The sequence below is a fragment of the Dromaius novaehollandiae genome, chromosome 27, assembly GCF_036370855.1.
Source record: "Dromaius novaehollandiae isolate bDroNov1 chromosome 27, bDroNov1.hap1, whole genome shotgun sequence".
Classification (NCBI taxonomy): Eukaryota; Metazoa; Chordata; class Aves; order Casuariiformes; family Dromaiidae; genus Dromaius; species Dromaius novaehollandiae.
Window position 1 is genome coordinate 6,645,651 of NC_088124.1, and position 21,323 is coordinate 6,666,973.

Here is a 21,323-nt window from a genome sequence, read left to right on the forward strand (position 1 = left end):
TAAGCTAGCTATTCTGGGTGCTGTTTGCTAAGTCACCAGAGTGGCTTCACAGTGATATATCACAGCAGTTGTGTTCCCACTCATACAGGTGTTTTCAAAAAATCCCACCCTACAATGTTGTGTATGGACTTTTTCTGAAGACAACATGGCCAGGGAACACAAGGCCTCTTCAAAGCTGCCAATCTAAGAGAAGGCGTATCAGGAATCTATGACACAGCATGCAAGTGTCTATTTTAGTAACAAATACTTGTAACTGGCTTTTTCTGATCAATAAACACTTCAGCAAAGTGTACTGACAGCAGGATTTCCCTATCAGGCCCCATTAGTCAGTGGATTTTCTCTGCTGGCAGCCTGGCACTCCAGCCTGAATAAAGTTAAGCTTTGTGCCTTATTGCAGTTCAACTTCTAGAAACTATTCTCTCACCAGAAAACCTATAAGTCATTAAAACTTAATGTTCTGAGAAGCATACTGAACTAGGATACTGTGCATTGTGATATTTGCATATGCTTTTGCTGTATGTTTTCTCTTCATTTTATCACTTCCCTGTCACAGAAGAAGGGATTATGTAAAAGGTAATTAATGTGAAAGACAGCTGAACCCACAAACCATGTTTCTGCAGGAAAGACAAGGAGGTTCATAGGAGCTTGACTGAAATATGTAATACCTTAGGGACCTGGTTAAAATTGTATCTAAAAAAAATTAACAAAAAAGATTAAGACTGAGGACATGGGGAACAGGATTATAAAGAGGAGCCACATGGTTAATAGGCAAAGGGGAAAGGGGCCTCAGTTCATTCTCGATAGGGATTTAGGCTGAACTGCATGAACCCTACAGACAAAGCTATACAAGAGGGTCTTTGAACTGGATTTTTTTTTTTTTTTTTGGTCGTGTACCCATTCTAGGTTGGTCTTTAGAAAATAAGTCCCTTATTACTTTATAACATCTCTAATTTAATTTTGTTCCTTTTCTATGTCAATATGCATATAACCTTTACCAGTGTGCAGCTGGTTAAACCAACCTCACGGCGTGATTTGCATTAACACAGCTTTCACTTCTCTATAAAGACCTAGATGAATTTCTGCCATTTGTGACCTCTCCTTAGCTGCTAAAATACACTTTTTCCAATCTGCAAGAAGCCTTAAAATAATAGCATTACTGTACTTCCCTAAGTCTGGATTCTTTACCCAAAGCAGCTTGGAGAGATTCAGTCACAGTGTGCCACAAACAACTCCTTGAACCAGCACTCAACCTCTGAGTGTCAGAGACTGATAAAAGAAGATAGCCCAGAAGATAGTTGCTGGCCCTAATAGTGAAATTGCAGCCTCTTGCATCACAAGATAACCCAAATGCCATACTGAGCCAGGTCCCAGCACTGCCTTGCACCTAGCAGCCCCTTCTCCCATGCTACAAATTCAGAGCAGAGACAGGAACCAGGGTTAGGCACTGTGGCGTATACATTTCCTGTTTTAGAGAAGAAAAAAAAAAAAAAAAAAAAAAAAAAAAAAAAAAAGAGCTACAGTAGCAAAGTGAAGTTGTTGGAACGAAGATGACAGTTGGAGCATGTTTGTGCCTGATAACCTAGCACTCACCCTCTCCTCCGCCGAAGCTTCACAGACGTTGTGGAATAGGACTGGACTACTTATTTTTTGCTCTTTCACTTTGGAGCTGGCATTACAGAACAGAGGTAAGCATCTACAGCTCTGGGGCTAGCTAGGGATGGACAGGGGCGGCAGGCTGGCATGCAAAAGGCAGCAGCATGTGCCTTTTTTTCCTTGGTCTCAGCCTACGTGATTGACACTGGGAGGTTGTAACATGAACCAGCAAGAAGCTTTTTTTTTTTTTTTTTCCCTTGAAGGGAAAAGCATAGCAGCTTGGAAAGCAAAGATAAAGGACACTTTTTTTTTCTTTTAATTAGAGAGGGTAACTTTGGGTGACAGAAGAAGAAAATAAAACATTAATTTGTCAAGAAGGCCTCAACAGTTTGCTCAGCTTGGGGTAAGTAATGGATTGTGTATTTCTTTATGCTTCTGCCTTACTTTTTGTTTAACCAAATATGTTGTAAAAGCTTTTCTTGGGATGCACAGTAACAGGATCTGCAGACCACGAAGGTGGAGCAGGTGGGACAGTGACTGAGCTATTTCAGATGGGAAGAGTTTGATGGACCAGGCCTCTGAGCACAGAAGGGAGCAGGATGTATGAGGAGCGGTGCCCAGATTCAACATGTGATTAGGTCATTTCTAAATTAAGAAAACTAAGTTGAAAATGCTTTTATCAGATCCTGAAGAGTTTGGATCAGGTTTAGCTGTATATATATATTTTGTCCCAAACTAAGGAGTTCATACCCAGCTTCAGGTTTTAAGGGAGGTTTGTTGGGTGTATGCCAACACCCCACAACTTGTATTGCTTTGTGAAGCTGTTTGCCAGACCTTGCCTTGCCTGCTGGGCTAAGGAAAAGCATGTGTGTGAGCAAGAAGAGAAAAGGCCCCAAAATGAACACAATAAAATTATTATGATGTAGACACAAAAGCTATATGGAAATAATCTTTCGTCTTTTATAGCCCCAGACTTCAGCTGCAAAACATATTACAGTAAGAAACATCTTAATAGTGAAATACTGTTTGAATCATTCAGAAAAATTTAAGCTAATATTAGAGACAGTTCAGAAGCTATTAAAAGTTTCAAAGAACAGACTATTCAAACAAATATAAATGCAAAAAAAAAAAAGAGTGCTGTCTAGTCTTTCAGCAAGTGGTTAATTTCAGCAATATCTTTGAAGCTTCATTTCCCCGATTGGAAGCGCTCAGCCAGCCAGCAACAAACATGCTGGTTGTCAGTTTGCATGCATTTCCTCTGTTTAGAGGCAAGAACTATTCTGACCATCTTAAAAAGGCTGTTCTCATTTTGAAAGGAATCCCCTATAAAAAGGCGGCCCTGGTAACATGCTTAGGTTATGCCACATCTAGAATAAAGCCAATAAAAAGTATTACGGAGCTGATTTTAAATACAAAAAATTCAAGTTCTTTTCATTAGACTCAATGACTTCTTAATTGCTTGAGACAAAATGAGACAATGAAATTGTTTGTTGTTTTTGTTTGACAATGAACAGGATTTAACCTGGATTTTCTAAAACCAAAATTCACTTTTTTTTTTTTTTCATACTCCATCCTACATTAATATGATTTACTAAATCGAAACAAAAAGGAAAAAACTCTGCGTCACAATAGAATTGATAACAGATACAAAAGCGGGTAGAGAAAATTAGCAAGGGCATGGAAGGCCTGACGGGCATCCGAGTGATCCACCACTCCGAAGCCAACAGTCTTTCAGTCTGCCAAGCTCTGGGAGCAGCCAGCTGTAGGACACTGAACTAGCAGAGACACATTTAATAACTGTTACCAACAGTTGCCACCTAAGTCTTGCACATAGCTTTTACTATTATGCCTTTAGTGGCCCAATCCAAAGACAAAGCCTCAGCATTTTGATGTCACACCAGAAAAAAGGGTGACAGTGGGCCTTGCCTTGTAAAGATATATGCTGCTGTTGTCACCGCTCCCTCCAGGTGCATGAGTTGCTTTAACATGAAAGATCACGTCTGGAAGAGATCTTCATTTCCAACCTCTGGACCCTGTTATCAGACAATAATCTAAGCAATACCTGAAGTTTCCCTCAGCCCGATTTGTGGTGGTGTCACAATGCCAACACAGCTATTCCAGTCCTCACTTACACCAATATAAATTAGCATCAGAAACACTCAAACACACAGTAATTTGGGGAATTTATTCCTATATGAGGCAGAAAAGAAGGTGATCCAACTTTAAACAAAGATTTAAGTTAGGAATTACATGTTTGTGCTTTGTTTGGCGATTTGAGGTTTGCCAATCTCACAAAATATTTTTGCAGAGTTTGGACTCCCGCTGCATGCGGCCAAAGCTCTCTTTTTTTGTCCCCTGTCCAAGAAGGATTTGCTGTTTTTTTGTTGGGAAAGCAGCTGGTTCCTAACACTTTTCAAAGAGAGATGGAACATGCTTCTGGACATGAGCTGGCTGAATGCGAAAGGTGGGGACTAGGGGGGCGCAGGCAGGAAAGGTTGCCTTGAGAGTTAGCAGTCATCTGAGCCAAAGTACTGGGGAAGGGGAGGGAGCAACAGAGATAAAAGAAAGAAGCACTCGCTAGCTAGGGTTTTAGAGACTGGGTGCTTAGACCGTTTGGGACTTTTCCAGACATTCCACTGAAAAATATCGCTACAACACTAACATGTTGTGTTTTTCATATTTTTATATAACGTATATATTTTCATATAACATGTTTTCAATGTTTTAGACCTCTATGCACATAGAAAAGACAACCATCACTAAGATATATGCAACTGCTTGAAGAGTAAATTACACAATAGCAAACCTATATTTGGACATACTGAGGGAAAAAACCACTGGCAAAATAAGTGTACACTTGAAAGAACCTTATTACAGAAACAGCAGCAGCCATTGTTCTTCCTGTGTTTTCTTTAGGTTGACTAAAGAGCTATAAGCAGAAGCAGTGGTGAAGTCTGCACACACACACACAAAAATAGTCTGAATAGCAGAGGAATTTTATTTCAGCAAAAAAGCAGTTCTACCAGAGAAACTAGTGGAAGCAACAAAGCAACAATGCTTGGATATGAAGCCAGCTTCATGAGGTTAACTGTTTTTGGAATTCTGTTCCAAGCATTCCCCTGCTTTAGCATCCATGTGATTGAGGAGTAAAAAAACCATGGAACGTGTTTTACATAGTTGGTACACAGGAGTTCACGGACAACAGATTTCTACAAGAAAACCACCTTTATCCACTTGATAAGAACTCCAGAACTGGTGTCCATCTACAAATCCCACAATTATTTAATTTCAGAAATAATTATTATTTTCACTTGAATTGTGTCTTTTTCCTTGGTTTCCTCAGGAAGGAGCATCCCAAAGCGGACAGGAGAGGAGGTGGCTACAGACTAGCAAGTTTATGTAGTGCTGCTGACATGATTAGCCAACCTGAAAAGACACCACAGCGGCATAGGCGTTCAAGTGAGAGCTACGATGAGAAGTGCGAGCGGCGGCATGAGACACGCGAGAACTTGCGGAGGCGAAACAACGTGACCACGTGTCGGCGCATTGGGAAACATAATAAAAAAGAAGCAGAGAAGCAGTCCCAGAGTTCCCGTCAGAGGGAGTTCTTGAGAAGAAGAAACCTAGCGACTGAAGAAAGAAACAAACCAAGGAAACCTCTCCCTGGAGCACAAGCTCCTCTAGGAGAAGAGAACAAGACACATGTCCCCCAGGACCCCTCATCATGGGTGGATCTGAGGTCACCGACTCCATTCCAGGTAACACCTGGCTCTAAGGGCAGTTAACTACTCACTGTGTACTTTGTGCAGTGCCCACCAAAAGCAATAGGAGTCTTTCCACCAATTTCAACAGCCTCGAGATCCGAATCAAAGTAAAGACAAAAACTGAGAATGCGCTAACAGTAACGTGCATTTCTTTAAGAAATCTGGAGTTGACCAAGGGTGAACTTGGTCATATCACTTCCAGTGTGTTCCTCCCGTTTTACAAATCCTGAACTTTTATAAACTTGAACCAGATGGAGACTTACTGCCATTTCTCCAAGTACAATCCCACATCTTAATTTCCAGATTACTGTTTTGCATTTACACAAATTATTATTTTTACCCTTAAAAACTGAGCTCTAAACATCTGGCTTCCCTCTATCACCTTCACTGTCAGCAGGAAGTATGCAAGAATTAAGATACAGTCTGGTACTCATTACATACTACACACTACTCTGCTGCACAGCAAATAGTAACATAGAGGAGCCAGTGCACTGAATAATACTTACAGAAAGATGCAATGCAAGACACTCAATCTGACAGCCAGACAGACTTTCCTTCTAAACTTATATCCCATGCAAACTGAATAATTTCCCCAGCACGTTATGTGTTCATCCTAGGGGCTTCACTGACGTAAGCAACCAGAGACAGCAGAATGTGAGATGACTGCAAAAGCGCAGGCACTCGCTGGGTTTAATTACATGTTAGACAGCAAGAATCTGAAGCAAGCATTCACATGCATACGGCCCATGCGCAGTACCTTCCACTCTTTGCTTCTGTGGTGGCAGCAACAGGCTCGTCTCTCATACCAGCACAAGGCTGTATGAAGACAGAGGAGTAGGTGGGAAAAGACATGCCATTCTCCCCAGGAGCAGAGGAAGAACTCCACCAAGTGCACAATAGATACCTCTGCACCCAGGCAGCCAAATCAGACCAGTAACACAAGCCAGGATCCAGCTCACTGCCACCAGAAGTTCTCATCCTTTCCAAAAAGGACTTGAGAGACTTCTGGCTTCTTTATCCTGATTGGCGCACTCTGTATTCCCCCAGGAGCTAGCAGGTTTTCCCCTTAATTCCCCTACTGGGCTTTTGAGGTGCTGCAGTTCACATTGCTTTAGCCAAAGTAACAAATCCTCGCAGAAATAGCCGCAGCTTCTCCCTGCATCTCCACTGATGCTGCTCAGTCTGTACTGATTCCAGGTGACCAAGGCACAAAGCCTGAGCTGGGCCACAGCCAGTTCCTCTCTGTTTGCTCCCATTTCTCGTCCGTCTGCTCCAGACACTCACACAAGCTGCCGTGTTGTTTCAGCACCCATGGAGCCACAGTGTGTTCCTGTACGCACACCACCAGCTCGGGCTCAGCATGCACCTCGGGTCGAGCAGCCTTCACTCCTGTGCCATTCCATCAGAAAACATCCCCAGCAAAGGCATCTCCACAGACACTCAAGGTACATGAGGGACAGGCTGCCTAACCAGCACTTGTCTTTCAAAACAGAACTAGAACCGCAGCACTTCCCTTACATCTCCAAGTTTCAGTTGACTTGTTTAGGCACAGGTTCCCATCTGCTGACACAGGACCATTCATTTGGCACCACCAGAAGACTGGGTTTTCAAGTTCTAGAGTAGCTTTTCCTCTAATGCTAATTCCTTGGCTAGCAGCACCATACCTATCACTAAGTTTTTATCATCCTAGCCTGAATTTTTCTCCCCTTCAAACTGCAGGTTTTAAGAAGATTTTTCCTGTGGAGGCATAAACCAACCTAGCCCACAGCTCAACACATACTGCTGTTGGATAAAATAAGGCTCCTAAACAGATGTTTTGTGCTACAGTTTTCTTGCAAATTCCCTAGATTATTTGATAGGGTTGTGGGCTAACTTTAGTCTGCAGAATTATTGAATTTACATTTTTCTTTTCATCTGGGCATGGGATTCTTCCTTGCTCCTTGTCCCTATTCAGCTGTGTTACTAGCTGTTGCTTAAACAAATATTCTCCAACCCAGAAATGACACCATTTATGAGATAGTGTAGATGTGTGCACAACAGAAAAGTATTTCTTCATCCCCTGGGCTGAGGGAATCAGGCCCATATCATTTTGTTTTCTTTTCACAGGAACTCAGACACTTACAAATTCAAGTGCAAAAATGAAAGACTCAAGCCAACAGACAGAGTAAGCCTGTTCTCGCCTCTTTTTCTGGACCATGAATTCATAGATACCTGTAAGCCACTGGCCTTAAATGAAGAGATCTATATATATTTCATGCTAGCATAAGCTTTAGCTGTAGCAATATTCACAGTCTCCTTTGGATCACAGGTAGAGGCTGATATCTACAGCTACAGACTGATTCAGAAGTCTGTATCACATCATCTTAGTAACATACATTCTTTTTTATTTTAGTTGCGGAATAGCAGTTTTAAATAAGGTAAGCTAAACACATGCATAACTATTCTTGAATTCCTGAAAAAGAGTAAGATTTATTTCTAAGATTTCTGACTGGAACATGACTGGTGCTAAATTTCTGCAGCTTTTGTTTGTGAAAAAACTGTTACTGTAGTAAAGAAAGGCACTCTGTTTCAGAGATATCAATTGTTTCTATGCAATAACTGCCCTGATTTGATATAGTATATGACAAGGATGGCATAACTCCAATAGCGTAAGCAGTTACAGAATATATTTTCATTGCCCTGCAAAAAAACAAGAAAAAATAAAAAACCAGTATGTTATGTTTCTAATCTGTTACGTACTAAACTCAAACTCATGCTGTTAATTTCAATGTATTTCAAAGTGTTTGAAACTTGTAGCCAGTTTATAAAATGGTTATACCAAATGATCCTATAGTTTTTAATACCTTCCCTTTCAGGAAATAGTGCAACTTTCCAACTACCTGAAGGTATGTACCAAATATTATAAGCACCTATCTAGAAAGTAGGTGATGGAAGATTACATGAATGTTTTCTGTTGTTTTTTAAATGAATGCGTGTTTTGTGCCCAGTTTTAATGTGGCAAGGAAAACACACAGATAAGCTATTGAAGCCAAGGACCCACCTCAAACATACCAAATGGTGAAAACACTAATCATGAGTTGTAGGAAGGAAACTGGTCAGCTCTAGGTACTGAATCACACGTGCAGCATCTGTAAAAAACAGGCTTTCCTATTTCATCTGCAGGAGGCATTGCATCGGGAGCTGTTGCTGAAGCAGAAGATGGTGATTTTGCAGGAGCTTTTCTCCACACTGCTGCAAGCATCAGAAAAATCCTGGCAGGTACCAGATGACTGCACTAAGCAATTCCAGCTGGTGCTGGGATTGAGATTCTGCCTTGGCAGGGCCTGGCTTTTGTACAGAAGCAAAAAGAACCCACATGTCTCATTTTATTTCTGATAGCTAATTTCTAGCTCTGCCTAATCTTAACTCTTTAGGGGCTTGGAGATGTTAAAAGTCTAACATTCAACTCCATTTGCTACAAGATAAGATGTCATGCAGAACTGTTTATCTGGGCAGGGGGGCACTACTTTACTTTCCTCTTTCATTTCAATCATCTTTCTTTTTAGGGCTGGTTGAATACATACTCAGAAAGAACTTAAGGTTTTACTTTGCTTGATTTTTTTTCATTTTTGTCCCCATGTTTGATGAAAAGTTTGTTACTAGATTTATTTTTCGTCCAGATTAACAGGAAGTATACCCCGCCCCCTTCTTCTTCTTCTTCTTCAAGGTTTTGGGTTTCCTATACTTGCTTTTTACAGTGTTTCTTAAATGGAAAACAAATGGAAGTGGAAAAGATGGGAATGAACCCAAACAACCATCTTCTGCCCCAGTGAAGACAAATTTCAAATACTTTGTCAAAGTGACTTTTTTGGCCAAAATAAAAATTTTAGATGCACATAAAACATTGCATAGGTTGGGGAGCGGGCACAACAAAAAAAAAAAAATTTTTTTTTTTTTTAAACGGGAACACAATGACCAAAGAAACCCCAGCCTTTCTGACATGCTCCACCTTACTCAGTTTCCTGCTGACAAAGAACAGCGGAGACATCCTCTGCACACACCACTGCCTGTGTTCCTTCATGAGACGTATTTTCAGTCCCAGACACAAGTCAGAAGACCCAATACTGCAAAGCTCTTGAACACCTACTTAACCTTGAATGCACTGCTGAATCATGGCCCTATATCTCATTATTTCCCACAGCTCAAACTAAATCCTCTGGTCAGCACTGACCCAGGGCTCATTTTTTTGCTAGAGATTAGGAGGTGAAATTAAGATGATGCACTTTATGACTCATTTTATGGTGACACAGTATTTTATATAATAATATTAAATCAAATATTAACATATTGTTGTGCCATAACAAATTAACAGTACTAAAGAAAAATGGTTTGAAAGTTCTGTTGGGGCAGAGGAGCAAATGATTGGGTGAGATGGTGTAAAAAAAATGTTAGATGTACTGCGGTTAGAAACTTCCGCCTTCGCTTGCTTCTTCAAATATAATATGAGCAGGAAGAAACACTGACACACAAACACTGCAGAAAGTAGCCATGAAACCTCAGATTAGAAACAGGTGGGTGCATTTTGCTTCTTGCTATCTCTGCTATAGAAAAGAGACTTTGCTGCTGCCTCTACATTCAGCCTTTCATCAGAGATTAAAAATTAACTTGCTGCTGGCATTGTAGCCAACAAGGCAAAGCAAGCAGAAGCTACATATTGAGAAGCGATCCTTTCGGAGCACCTAGAGCACGTAGCGAGGAAGGCAGGCTAGAGGGGGAAAGGGGCTTCCTCAGGAGATGTTGGCAAAGGAAGGTACAGAGGGGTCCTGTGCCATGTGCTGTACACCGATTGTCAGTTATCTGTTCCCAGGCCTAGGTGAGATGCTTAATATTGGTGCAGCAACTTTAAATTCCAAAACATTGGAAAGGATTAAGTGTGTTGCATATATGTGAATGACCTGGCAATAACTCATAAATTGGGCAGAGTCATTTTTGAGAGCCTGCTTCTTGTGTTCATGGGTGATGGAGCAAGTGAGTACCCTTTAGGAAGATGGGAGTGTAGTTAAAGTGAAGAGTGAATCCTTTGGTTTCTTCCCCATCCCACCATTTAACTTCCAGATTAAAGACACCTATGTACCAGAGTTCTGGGCCTTTGTTCTCCCATCTGTTGTAAAACTTGCTTAGGTATGTATTGATTCAAAAATATAGAAACTGTCAGATGAAGGAAGCTAAATAAGTCTCTTATTATTATTAAAAGTAATTAGTTGGAGCTGCACTCAAAGAATGAAATTAAGATTTTTTAATATATTTTTCCCCCTTCCTGGTCTCTAAAGTTGACCCTGATTTTTGGAAGTGCCTTACAATCCTGCAGAGGCTTTTTATAATTTCCAAAGTGTTGCTACTACTTTCTGGACCCTTTTTCCTAGCACGAGCATTTTGTTTAGGCAAACTGAAAGCATTCCAAAAACAGCAGTTAAAATTGTTGCTGTAAACCAGCTATTTAAAAATGACTAAGAGGCAAGAGTATCGGAAACAATCTACCAACCATAGGACAACCAGAAATCTACAGCTGTCAGCCAAAAGCAGTTTTAAAACACACATACATCACTTCACTGACAGCTGTAGAGAAATGCAGCAGAGGAGAGAGTTTTCAACTGAAAGTTTTAGAGCTGCTCATTCTAGTAACTCTTTAGACTCTGAAGATGAGGGTGATGTGCAAGAAGAGGCATATTTGGAATGTGTTAACCCTAATCCTTTCCTCTAACTGGATTTTAGTAGCTATCTTCAGGCTTTCTGTCAAGGCTTAGTGCAAGGATCCACAAGCAGAGTTCAAAGTACAGCTGTCACCTGAGGCGGGGGCGGGGGGAGACAAACGAACAGAAAAAACACCGTATGATGGTAGCTATACCCATAGTATTTTCTTACCAGCCCCTTTCAGGTAGATATCCATTACCAGGAGGCTTGGACCAAGATTTCCTACATAACTTTTCTGGTCAGAGGCACAGTTTCTTACACCCTCTCACATATATGCGTGTAAACTCACTCACCCCTCACTGACACAGCTGTTCTGGTAAAAGCCCTAACAGGCAGCTTATTCCATTTAGGGAAATCTTTATGCTGTATGTTCTTTTGCCAATGTATAAACTGCTATAAGTTTGCCAGCACATTTCTGCTCGCAAGTGTAGGAAGGGCTTGGTGCTCAGTTGCGTTGCACTTTGCAGTCATTTACATCTGCGCAGAATGGCCATAAAAACACTATCATCCTCTTGAAATGAACCTTTGCAAATAGCAGAATAAAATGAACTGCAGTGGAAAATTAGATATAATATATCATACAAAAAGGCTTTTTAAAATTCCACCTACATTTTAAGAAGATATAGCCTTTGGGGTTTTTTTAAGCTGAACCAACAACTGAACTCACAAGACTGACTATTTGGGACTGTAAATTTACCTCTGTGTAAATTTAAACAGTACTATAACACTAGAGAATCTGGTTTTGCTTGGGTCTAAGTGGAGAAAAGCCTACATGAACTGTTTGCTAGAAATTTAGCTGAATTTACATGCAAGTCTGGTTTCACAAAACTTAAGTAAAAGCCTGACTAACACTGAGAAAAGATTATAACAGGGAAAACAAATCATCATTGTTGCCCTCTATCCCCCTGCCCCACTGCGAGATGTTGCAATGCAGACTCAACCTACTTCCTAAGGAAACCGGTAAGACAAGGCATTACCAGCTGGAGCTTTAGGTAAAGAATGCTGCGGGGAGGAACAACTATCAACCAGGAAACAAGACTGTATGTTGGGACAAGACAGCAGTGATGCTTTGAATAGATTCAACCAGACTAACTTGAAATCACTTTGCTATTAACTTCTCATTTCACTGCAAATACTTGCACTCCTGTGACTGGTGGAACTGCCTCAAGAGAGTTTTTCAATATGTAAAATTTTACTTCCCCATATCCTATTTATTCTGAGATTGCGAAAGCTTATTTGAAATCTAAGCGTTGAAGAGATTTTGATCAAATTTAGCTAAAATATTACATAAAAAGGGAGAAAGTGAATCAAAACACAAGCCAACAAAACACTATTTTCAAAGAGGAAATATTGTGCAAGTCATGATTCCACACACTGGTCCAATTTTTCTTTTCCCTCTTCCTAGGGTCAGCTAAATGAAGATAAACTGAAGTGTAAACTTAGGGCACTTGAAAATCAACTGCAGGCCTGCACTCAGGTAATTTATTTGACTCTGTGAGAACCAAACGTGGATTAAGAAATGCATGAAAATGAAATATGGAATCATGCAATTAGGTCGAGTCTCAGTTTCTAAAGAAATCTGATTAGATATGGATCTGAAAACCACTTTTCCTCTTTGCTGAAGCAGTGCTCCTCAACAAATTAGCAGTAGCATTTACACACTGTGGATTTGCTAATATTCTGATTTAGCAAGAGTAGGAATATGTCAGACAAGACCCTTCAAGCAGTTTAATTCTTCATTTAAAGAGCTACTCAAAGGAGTGTGTGAAGAAGATCCTCATAGAGATGGAGGACCAAAAGCAGACCTATGAGCAGAAGGCAAAAGAGGCTCTTCAGAAAATGCTTCAGGACAAACTCCAAGCAGAACAGCAGCTGCAAAACTCTCAGGTAAGAAATGTTTTACATCTGGTTTTGCTTCAGTCTAGTTTTACAGCCCCCTCATTTCACTGAAAGGAAATGACTAATATACCATTAGCAACAACAATGCAAAAATAACATGTTGTAGTTACTGAGCAAAGCCTCAAGCAGTTATCCCCTCAGTGGCAAACTGCTTTGGGATATGTTTGATAACCTGTGCTCATTTTGTGAGCCACACATTGGGTATTAAAAACAACACACAGCTGGGGAAATATGCTGCTGTTTGGCAGTTTTATGTGTAATCCCCTGTTCTCCATGATCCCTCAGTCCCTTTCCTTCCTCCCCACACGCATGCACAGGTAACAAGCTACAAACACATCAAGTGCACAATGAGATCTCTATAGATGCTTTTTCTGAGGTGGCGCTTCCAGACCAAAATATGTTTTCTGCAAAAAGCATCTTATGGGTCAAAAAAATTGCCAATTGTTATTTTCAGAACATTAAATAAATCATATCCCATGTGCAATGCTAATATTACCAGACCTCTAAATCCACACAGAGGCACAAAAGTTCAGGTAATGCCCTCCAGTAAATCTGCAGTAGTTATTCTCACCTCTGCATGAACAACCAAACTGTCACAGTAAAACCCTTCTGCCTGTTTTCAGGCTGTCCATCAGGTGGCATCACATTCACATACATTCTGCTGTTACATAAAGCAAGTTAACATAATCCTTTTTATTACAGATGCAGAGAGCTGACCTCCCACTGCTTGCTCCCCCAGTCTGACACCATGCTTATAGGCACAAGCTAAGCTAAAATGAATGATTTTTTCCCCCCCTCAGAGTGAGTGCACATGGAGTTATACTGAGTTTAATCAACCACTCTGGTTCTTTCCCACTGATATTTCAGCACAGGTTGCTGCTATCAGCCCCACAGTTAGGAAGTTAACCTGCAGGTGTTCACTTTCTTCCCTAGAGATCCTTGGCAGTTACAAAAGAAGACTGTGCCCTCTGGAAAGAGCACTATGACGCACTGAAAGCTGAATGGACTGAGATGACCAAGGCACATACTGAGCTCGAGAACAATCTCCACGTTTTGCAAAGCAAACTGCAAGTATGTTAATTCTCTTGTAGGGGTAGTATCCATTGCCCACAGGAATCCACATTTTCTGATTTGCAAATAGAGAAAGCACACAGCTTTAGATCACTTCAAAAAAGCACCTTTGATAAAGCACTGCTGTTACACACACCACCTGATTTCAGGCCCACATCACATGTTCTCCAAATTGTTCATTTATAAACCACTTACATGTAGTCCTGATGTTGTGGCTTTTCTCACATTCAGCGGGCAGACACGCAGAATGAACAGCTTCACCGGGCCTTGTGTAACCTGGAAAACGAACATGCAGAACTCCGCCTGAAAATCAGTGCCTTGCAAGAGGACAACAAGCTTAAAGCAGAACATATCAGTGCAATAGAAGGTATCACATGGAGATGGAATGTAAGGGTCACTCCCCCAAATGAATGGCAGATATATCTTTAAAGAAAATACTTTCAAAAACCATGTTCTTAAAGGCAAGCACACATATACACAAAAGAATCTTTATTTAAATGCATTGCACATCTCAGCTTGCAGAGAGAGAGCCTCTATTTTTGAAAGAACTCCTGGAGTAAGTAGTTTCCAGCTAGATTAACAGAGTTTCAGAAGGTAAATGACTTTCCTAGAAGAAAGGATGGAATGAGAGACCTGAAAAAACCTTAAAGATCAGCCCTCAGCTTTGACGGAGACTTCTGCATCCCTTGGCAAATCTATCAAACAGCGATAATGCAAGCCCACCATCACATGGGTGGTGAGGCAAAAGCCATTACTATTTTGAAGTGCTGCATAGTGATGGATATTATCAGGGTATAAATAAGTATCTGAGATGGCACATTAAGTCACCATCAACAGAGGCAGTGAAATTCACACATACTTCACGTGACAATTCTTTGACAGAATTAATGAATAGTAAATGGATGACAGTCCTATTTTCATAACATAGTAAAGTCTCACTCAAACATGCTTACAAAATGTAAAAAGTACTAGAAAAAGCTACCATAAGTGCAGTTAACATCTAAAAACCGTGTTTCTTCAGAGATGAAGTTCAGTATGCCTCCCAACAATGCTAATTCCACTTTGCAAATTTAGAGAAAGACAAATTTCCCTTACTTGCATAAAAGATGCAGAGAGTTTTGCATCAACGTTGGTTTTTTTGTTTTAATTTCAGGTAAATTGCAAAAAGAACAAAATCAGAAGATAACCTTGGAGGCAACAATCAGCCACTTGCATAGTAAGTCATACTCAGAAGTGCAAAGTAAAAAGATCCACAATTTTTAACTTACTGAGTATAGCATTGTTTGGCCTTGCCTCACACAGCATCTTTAGCATAGACTTTATCCCAAATGCCTCACTGTATGAAACAAGCAAAACACCAAATATTTTTCAGTTTCTCCAAATACCGGTACTGGAAACCTAGCACTTCCTGTGGTCTCTGGGAATACGGATCTGGTCAGGAATTTCCAAGGAAGGGAGAAAAGCCACCAGCCCAAGGGAACAGTTTATTCTGAAAAAGTCATCCACTTTCTACCTGCCTTAGTTTAGATAAAGAGCCCCAAAACATGGAAGGTTTAGATTAAAGAAGGGAAATAAAACACTTAAATGGAAGAGATTTGAGAGTGCTTTGGATGATAACAGTGACTTTTTATGTTCACAGATTTGTTACAGAACCAGACCAACGAACAGAAAGCTCCAGAACCGATGGTACAAAGGAAAGGTCAGCAAACTTTGTAACTCCAATCTAGAACAGCAGTTACTCCTCTAACTGGACACAGAAATGTTAGAAGTGACTCTAAGAGAGCTCTGCATTTGTTTAGCATAAAGTTTGGGGGGTTTTTAATTGCACACAGCAGGTTATTATATCCTGCTAGCTAACATTAAAATTTAAGTGTATTTATGATGGCAAATATTTTGAAAAATAAATGGATTTCATTGCAAGTTCTGCTTCAGTTGCTATACTTTTTTTTTTTTTGAATAAAATATATTTGAGATTGCAATTACAGCTAAAATTGAAGAAAGTAATATAAAGAGTTTTAATTTTCCCTCCCCTCATTTCTGGCAGCTGCTTAGAAATATTCCTCTCAAAAATGATCAACTTGTATCCATGGCAGAGCACTATGATAATTAATCCAGCTCCTGTGGCCTCTTCTATGTTGTAGCATGCAAATATTATCTCTAAAGTGTGCTGAGTAAAAAAAAGATATAAAGTAAACTGAAAGCCTAGATCTGTTTCTCATCAGAAGCCTGACTGTTTTTCTAGATAAGGTTCTCACCACGCAGACCCCACCTTTCACTCCTGCCACAGCAAAACTAAATGCCCTGTTAGAGCAGCCAGAGGAGGAGGGAGAAGAAAGTCTGAAGGATGAGATGCAGAAAAGGACATCCCAGCTTACAGCAAAGGAGAATGAGGTGAGGAAGTCACTGAAATCACAGATGAAATTAAATTATCCAGCTAGGGAATGAACTGCTATCTCCAAGAACAAAAAAACATGAAAGCTTCTAAAAATAACCATACCTGCATGTTGTATGCAATACCTATAAGGACTACCTTCCCTAAATTTTTATTCCAATACCAACCTCAGCTAAATCTCAGACACAGCATCTGTGAGTAAGGCCAAGACACTCTGTATCCTTGAAAGAGGGGCCACTGCTTCAGAGGCTGCTGTAGAGCTCTCCACAGACAAACCCATCTCTGTTCTCAGAGGCCAAAGAGCCTCAACAGCCTTGCAGGGAAAAGCCAAAGCATTTACTTTAACAGCTGAAGTACAACCCTAGCACAAAGGAAGCGCAGAAGAAAAAGAAAAGGCTTATAAATAACAGGAATGGTCTACTAACAAAAGCAATACCCATGCAACCAGGCTACAAATTTCAAAATTTTCTGATCTCTTATATGCCCTTTCTCACCTAAGAGACTAGAGGCACAACTGTGCCCTCTGCCCAGACAGCAATTGTCCCACAAAGCTTTTACAGCAGTACTTAGATAGCAGGGAATTATAAAACAAGAATTTATATCTTACCACAGCAGAGCTTAGAGTCACTCAGAAGAACAGCCTGTCCCACCAACCCAGCCCCAGTGAGTGCACTAGAGCACCAGGTATTACTCCACATCAGCTGCTGAAGGGGGTGTGCAAAGCACAATCACAGCAAAAAGAAACAGCTGTGAGAGGGTCCAGCCACCCCGTCTCCCCTCGCAGCAGCTGCTGAGGATGCTCCCACCACAGTGGGGCCCAGGGGAGCCTGCATCTCCCTTGGCAGGTCTTGCAATTCACATGTCAGTCACCAGGAAAGCAGCAGGCCTTCGTGTCTCGCATGGCCAGCCAGCACCCAAATCTGCAAGGCCCCTGGGCTTTGGGGCTGTGCAGCATGACTGAGGCACCTGTACCCTTTGTGTCCCATGGCATGGGAGGGCCAAAGGACTCTGCAAGTGTTCGCAAAGTCAGTGAAATTCAGAATGAGTGGAGGAATGAAACCCTGCTGCAGGTTTACAGTCCCCTTCCTCCCATCCTGCACACAAGAATGCTATTTGCGCTCAGAAAAAAAAACTATTGCTTCTTTCTCCTATGTGATTTGAATGCTGCTGAAAGATGCCAGCAAAACAGTGTGGGCCACGGGATGCCAAAAGAGGGGCAATTGCCTTTTATCACCGCTACCACTAAAATTCTGCTCTGTCCTGCATGGCACAGAGACAATAGAAGCAAAAATCCCTCATCCTTACAGTGCCAATGCACTAGGATGTGAAGTTCTGCAACCACTGCATGAGATGTGGCAATCTCAGTGCATTCAAAATGGACAGAATCCATCTTCCTAACAATCATTTCCTTTGTTCCCAGTGCACAGAGCTGCGTTTGGAGCTGGAGGCCCTCAGTGACGAGTACCGCTCCTGCCTGACCAAATTACGCCAATGCCGAGATGAGCTTAATCAATTCCAGAGCAAACGGCCAAAAGTAGGAGGAATTCCTTTCTCCGGGCCCCATTCACTATTGCAAATAGTGCGAGTCCCTTTGGACTGCAGCTGCAGATGGGTCTGGGAAAAACTGTTTCTCATTTGGGCAGTGTAGAAAGATGAATGAATGTCTATTAGAGATGGAAAGTTTCTTCTGCCTACCCATTTCTCAGTAACGCTTACTTCTCTTTTTCAGAGACAGCATGGTAACTGGATCCCTCTCCTAGTGTTGGCAATAGCAATGGCCATAGCAGCTTTCCTGGCAAACTATGTACCATAAACAACCTTTACAATTACCTCACTTCAGGAACTGACTTCTGCCTTAAAAACAACAGCAACGAGCCCTCGCTGCAATGTACATTCAGCTGTTTTTATACTTGTTTGGTTTATATTTTGAGCTGGTCTCACTCCAAACGAACTCCCACGGTTCTAATAAATGCTGTGAGATCATTCCTTCCTCTTTGCTGGTTTGTTAATTCTTTTTTAAATTGAAGGTTGCGTTACCCGGTCTCTGGCTGCACTGATGGGCAATAGCCATTTAAATTGTCCCTTTGAGGACTGAGTGGGACAGGAAGGACAGGTCACAGGGAGACTCGGCATCTCATGCATTTAAGAACCACATTCCCTGTTTTTCACGCCTACGCAACTAAAACATTTGTTCAAGCCCTTCTCACCTTCTAGACCAATTGCTGTAGCTGGGTTTTTTTGCTCCACACAAAATACTCATCTGTCTCAAGGGGCTGGGGGCAGAGGATATACAATTTCCTTCCGCCCTTTTTTTTTCCCTCCCTATGCGGAAGATATTCAACATCGGACCATCTCTACTGGTGTCTGAAAAACAGACTGGACTCAGGGGACTTTTTAACACTCCTCAGTCCCCCAAGTTTCCTGGACTCCTGAGTGTAGTCTCTCCTACCTCCAGGACTCTCTACTTAACCTGATTTACCTCCTTGCTCTTTCCAGTCTGTGTGGGGGCATCTCCACAGGCTTGTCCACTTTCCTTTCATTGTCAGCACCACATTAATGCAACAGATACCAGTTTTTTAAGCTTCTTCCAGAACTGCACTGTGCTGCTTTTATGGTAGCACTCGCCCCTCATTCTGCACAAGCACAGCTGCAAGAAGATGCATAACACTACATGACACATGTAATAAATGTTATATGGAGTCTATGACAAACTTCACATATCCAAGATAATGTGATGTAACAATTTTATTAACCTTCAATTGTTCGCAATAAATATCCTGATTTTACAGGTGAGGCACACAAATGGATTCAGTGGGGAAAAAAAGGGCAGAAACCCATGGCTTCCAGTGCCCTGCACAGGAATTCCCTCCATGAGCAATTGGGGGAATGTCTGGAGTGCTACTGCAAAAGAATTGCTTTTTTTTTAAAAAAAAAAAAAAGTGTGCAGTCATGATCCAGACTGTAAAGCAGCTGTACACACACACATTCATACACCGGTCCTCTAGGAAATGCACGTATTTAATTTGCAAATGGCCTAAGAGGTCAGAGGCCCAAGATAGCTATGATTTATTCTTTGGTGCTTCAGTTTATGTTGAAGGGAGATGGAGATCTACAATTTCAGGGGCTTCCTGAGATAAATTCAGGGGGATGTTCACCACTCGGGTGGGCACTGTTTTTCTCACCTCAGTCCCTAATACAGGTGAGAAATGGATTAAGTACAAACTCAGTCTTACAAGGCAACTGCTGTAAGAGTAACCACCTCACTTGAAATGCAGAGATCTGCAAAATCATCCTGAGTACTGAAACTGTCCTTCAGGTTGTCGCACCAGGCATCCACCACCTCCTTCATCTCAGGATAGAGGTTTTCTGGGATGCTGAAGGAATAAATCTGGACCGTGAGATCGTCTCTTATCCTGTGGCAGGAAGCCCGGATGGTGAAAACTCTCAGCGGCGTCAACGCCAAGCAGTTCTCAAAGCCGTCCTCCACTGTGAAGGTGTAGGCAACCGGGTAGCCCAGGAGCACCCCAAAAACGGTGCAGAGGTTCCAGTCAGCAGAGCAAACCTCACTGCAAGATATGGGGCCGGCGGCAGTTTCTGCAGCCTTGAGGTGTGCCAGGAGAGCCGAGAGGTGGCCCCTGATGGTGTGCGCTGCCAAGGTCCCGCAGAGCTCCGGCTGCGCCCGGGCCACAGACACGTCCACAAAGGGCGCGGGCTGGGCCTGCAGCACGGCCTCGAGGCGCCGGGCCGCGCGCCCCGGGTGCAGCACCAGCACGCTGCCCGCCACGCTCAGCAGGTGCAGGCGGCCGGCGGCCAGGCCGGCCTCCCGCAGCCGCCCCAGGTAGTCCCGCAACTGCTCAGCCCCCGCCACCCCGCAGTCGTAGAGCAAGGCCGGCTTCAGCCCCGCCGCCACCGCCAGCACCTCCCCAGCCAGCTGCAGGGCGCGGGCCGCCGCCAGCCGCCGCCCGCCCGCTTCCCCCAGCCCCCGCCGCGCCGCCAGCACCAGCCGCGGCGCCGACAGCCCGCCGCCCCTAGGGCCCGCCGCCCGGCCCGCCTCGCCCGGCGCCATCGCCGCCTCACGCCGGAGGTAAGCCGCCGCCCCTACCGCTTCCGGGGCGGAGCGCCCTTCCGCCGCCAGCCCTGACGCGCGGGGCCCTGGCGGCCGCCCCTCGCCTCGGGGGCGGGCCCGGCTCGGAGCGCCCTGCCGCCGGCCGCCCCTCACCTCAGGGCCGGGACGGGCTCGCGCGCGGGGCACCAACGGCCGCCCCTCACCTCAGGGCCGGGACGGGCTCGCGCGCGGGGCACCAACGGCCGCCCCTCACCTCAGGGCCGGGACGGGCTCGCGCGCGGGGCACCAACGGCCGCCCCTCACCTCAGGGCCGGGACGGGCTCGCGCGCGGGGCACCAACGGCCGCCCCTCACCTCAGGGCCGGGACGGGCTCGCGCGCGGGGCACCAACGGCCGCCCCTCACCTCAGGGCCGGGACGGGCTCGCGCGCGGCACCAACGGCCGCCCCTCACCTCAGGGCCGGGACGGGCTCGCGCGCGGGGCACCAACGGCCGCCCCTCACCTCAGGGCCGGGACGGGCTCGCGCGCGGGGCCACAGCGGCCGCCCCTCACCTCAGGGCCGGGACGGGCTCGCGCGCGGGGCCACAGCGGCCGCCCCTCACCTCAGGGCCGGGACGGGCTCGCGCGCGGGGCCCCAGCGGCCGCCCTTCACCTCAGGGCCGGGACTGCCTCGCGCAACCCTCGCGCGCGCGGCGCCAACGGCCGCCCCTCACCTCACAGCCCCCGCCGCGCTCGCGCGGGGCCCTAACGGCCGCCCCTCAGCAACAGGCCGCTCTGGGTTCCCTCCCAGCTGCTGGGGGGGGGGGGGG

At 43.8% G+C, this 21,323-nt stretch overlaps 3 protein-coding genes across 10 annotated transcripts in view; 1 reads left to right on the forward strand and 2 right to left on the reverse strand.

Annotated features, from left to right (window-relative positions):
* The window catches only part of LAMB3 (laminin subunit beta 3), an 81,955-nt gene extending 60,683 nt beyond the window's left edge, over positions 1-21,272 (reverse strand). For 2 of the 4 annotated variants that reach the window (XM_064498075.1, XM_064498076.1), the window contains exon 1: positions 14,253-14,335. The gene's annotated coding sequence lies outside the window, so the exon portion shown is untranslated. Of the gene's footprint in view, positions 1-14,252; positions 14,336-20,668; positions 20,717-21,227 lie in introns of those variants that run through there. The other 2 variants (XM_064498077.1, XM_064498079.1) reach the window with 2 other exon arrangements.
* TRAF3IP3 (TRAF3 interacting protein 3) lies at positions 1,371-18,432 on the forward strand. 5 transcript variants are annotated; one of them, XM_026111741.2, is made up of 17 exons: positions 1,371-1,685; positions 1,917-1,996; positions 4,937-5,351; positions 6,664-6,802; positions 7,464-7,521; positions 7,750-7,774; positions 8,213-8,242; positions 8,520-8,615; positions 12,493-12,564; positions 12,834-12,974; positions 13,920-14,057; positions 14,289-14,424; positions 15,211-15,273; positions 15,697-15,756; positions 16,300-16,448; positions 17,870-17,983; positions 18,179-18,432. In XM_026111741.2, exons 3-17 carry the CDS (start codon positions 5,007-5,009, stop codon positions 18,260-18,262), a joined length of 1,650 nt encoding a protein of 549 aa, XP_025967526.1. In that variant the 5' UTR covers positions 1,371-1,685; positions 1,917-1,996; positions 4,937-5,006; the 3' UTR covers positions 18,263-18,432. The 5 variants fall into 5 exon arrangements, with proteins under 5 accessions (XP_025967526.1, XP_025967528.1, XP_025967527.1 ...); XM_026111743.2 differs by lacking the exon at positions 12,493-12,564; XM_026111742.2 differs by lacking the exon at positions 1,917-1,996.
* Positions 19,177-20,627, reverse strand: C27H1orf74 (chromosome 27 C1orf74 homolog). Its single transcript, XM_026112007.2, has one exon. It carries the CDS (start codon positions 20,513-20,515, stop codon positions 19,679-19,681), a length of 837 nt encoding a protein of 278 aa, XP_025967792.2. The 5' UTR covers positions 20,516-20,627; the 3' UTR covers positions 19,177-19,678.
* Positions 21,273-21,323: the final 51 nt, after the last annotated feature.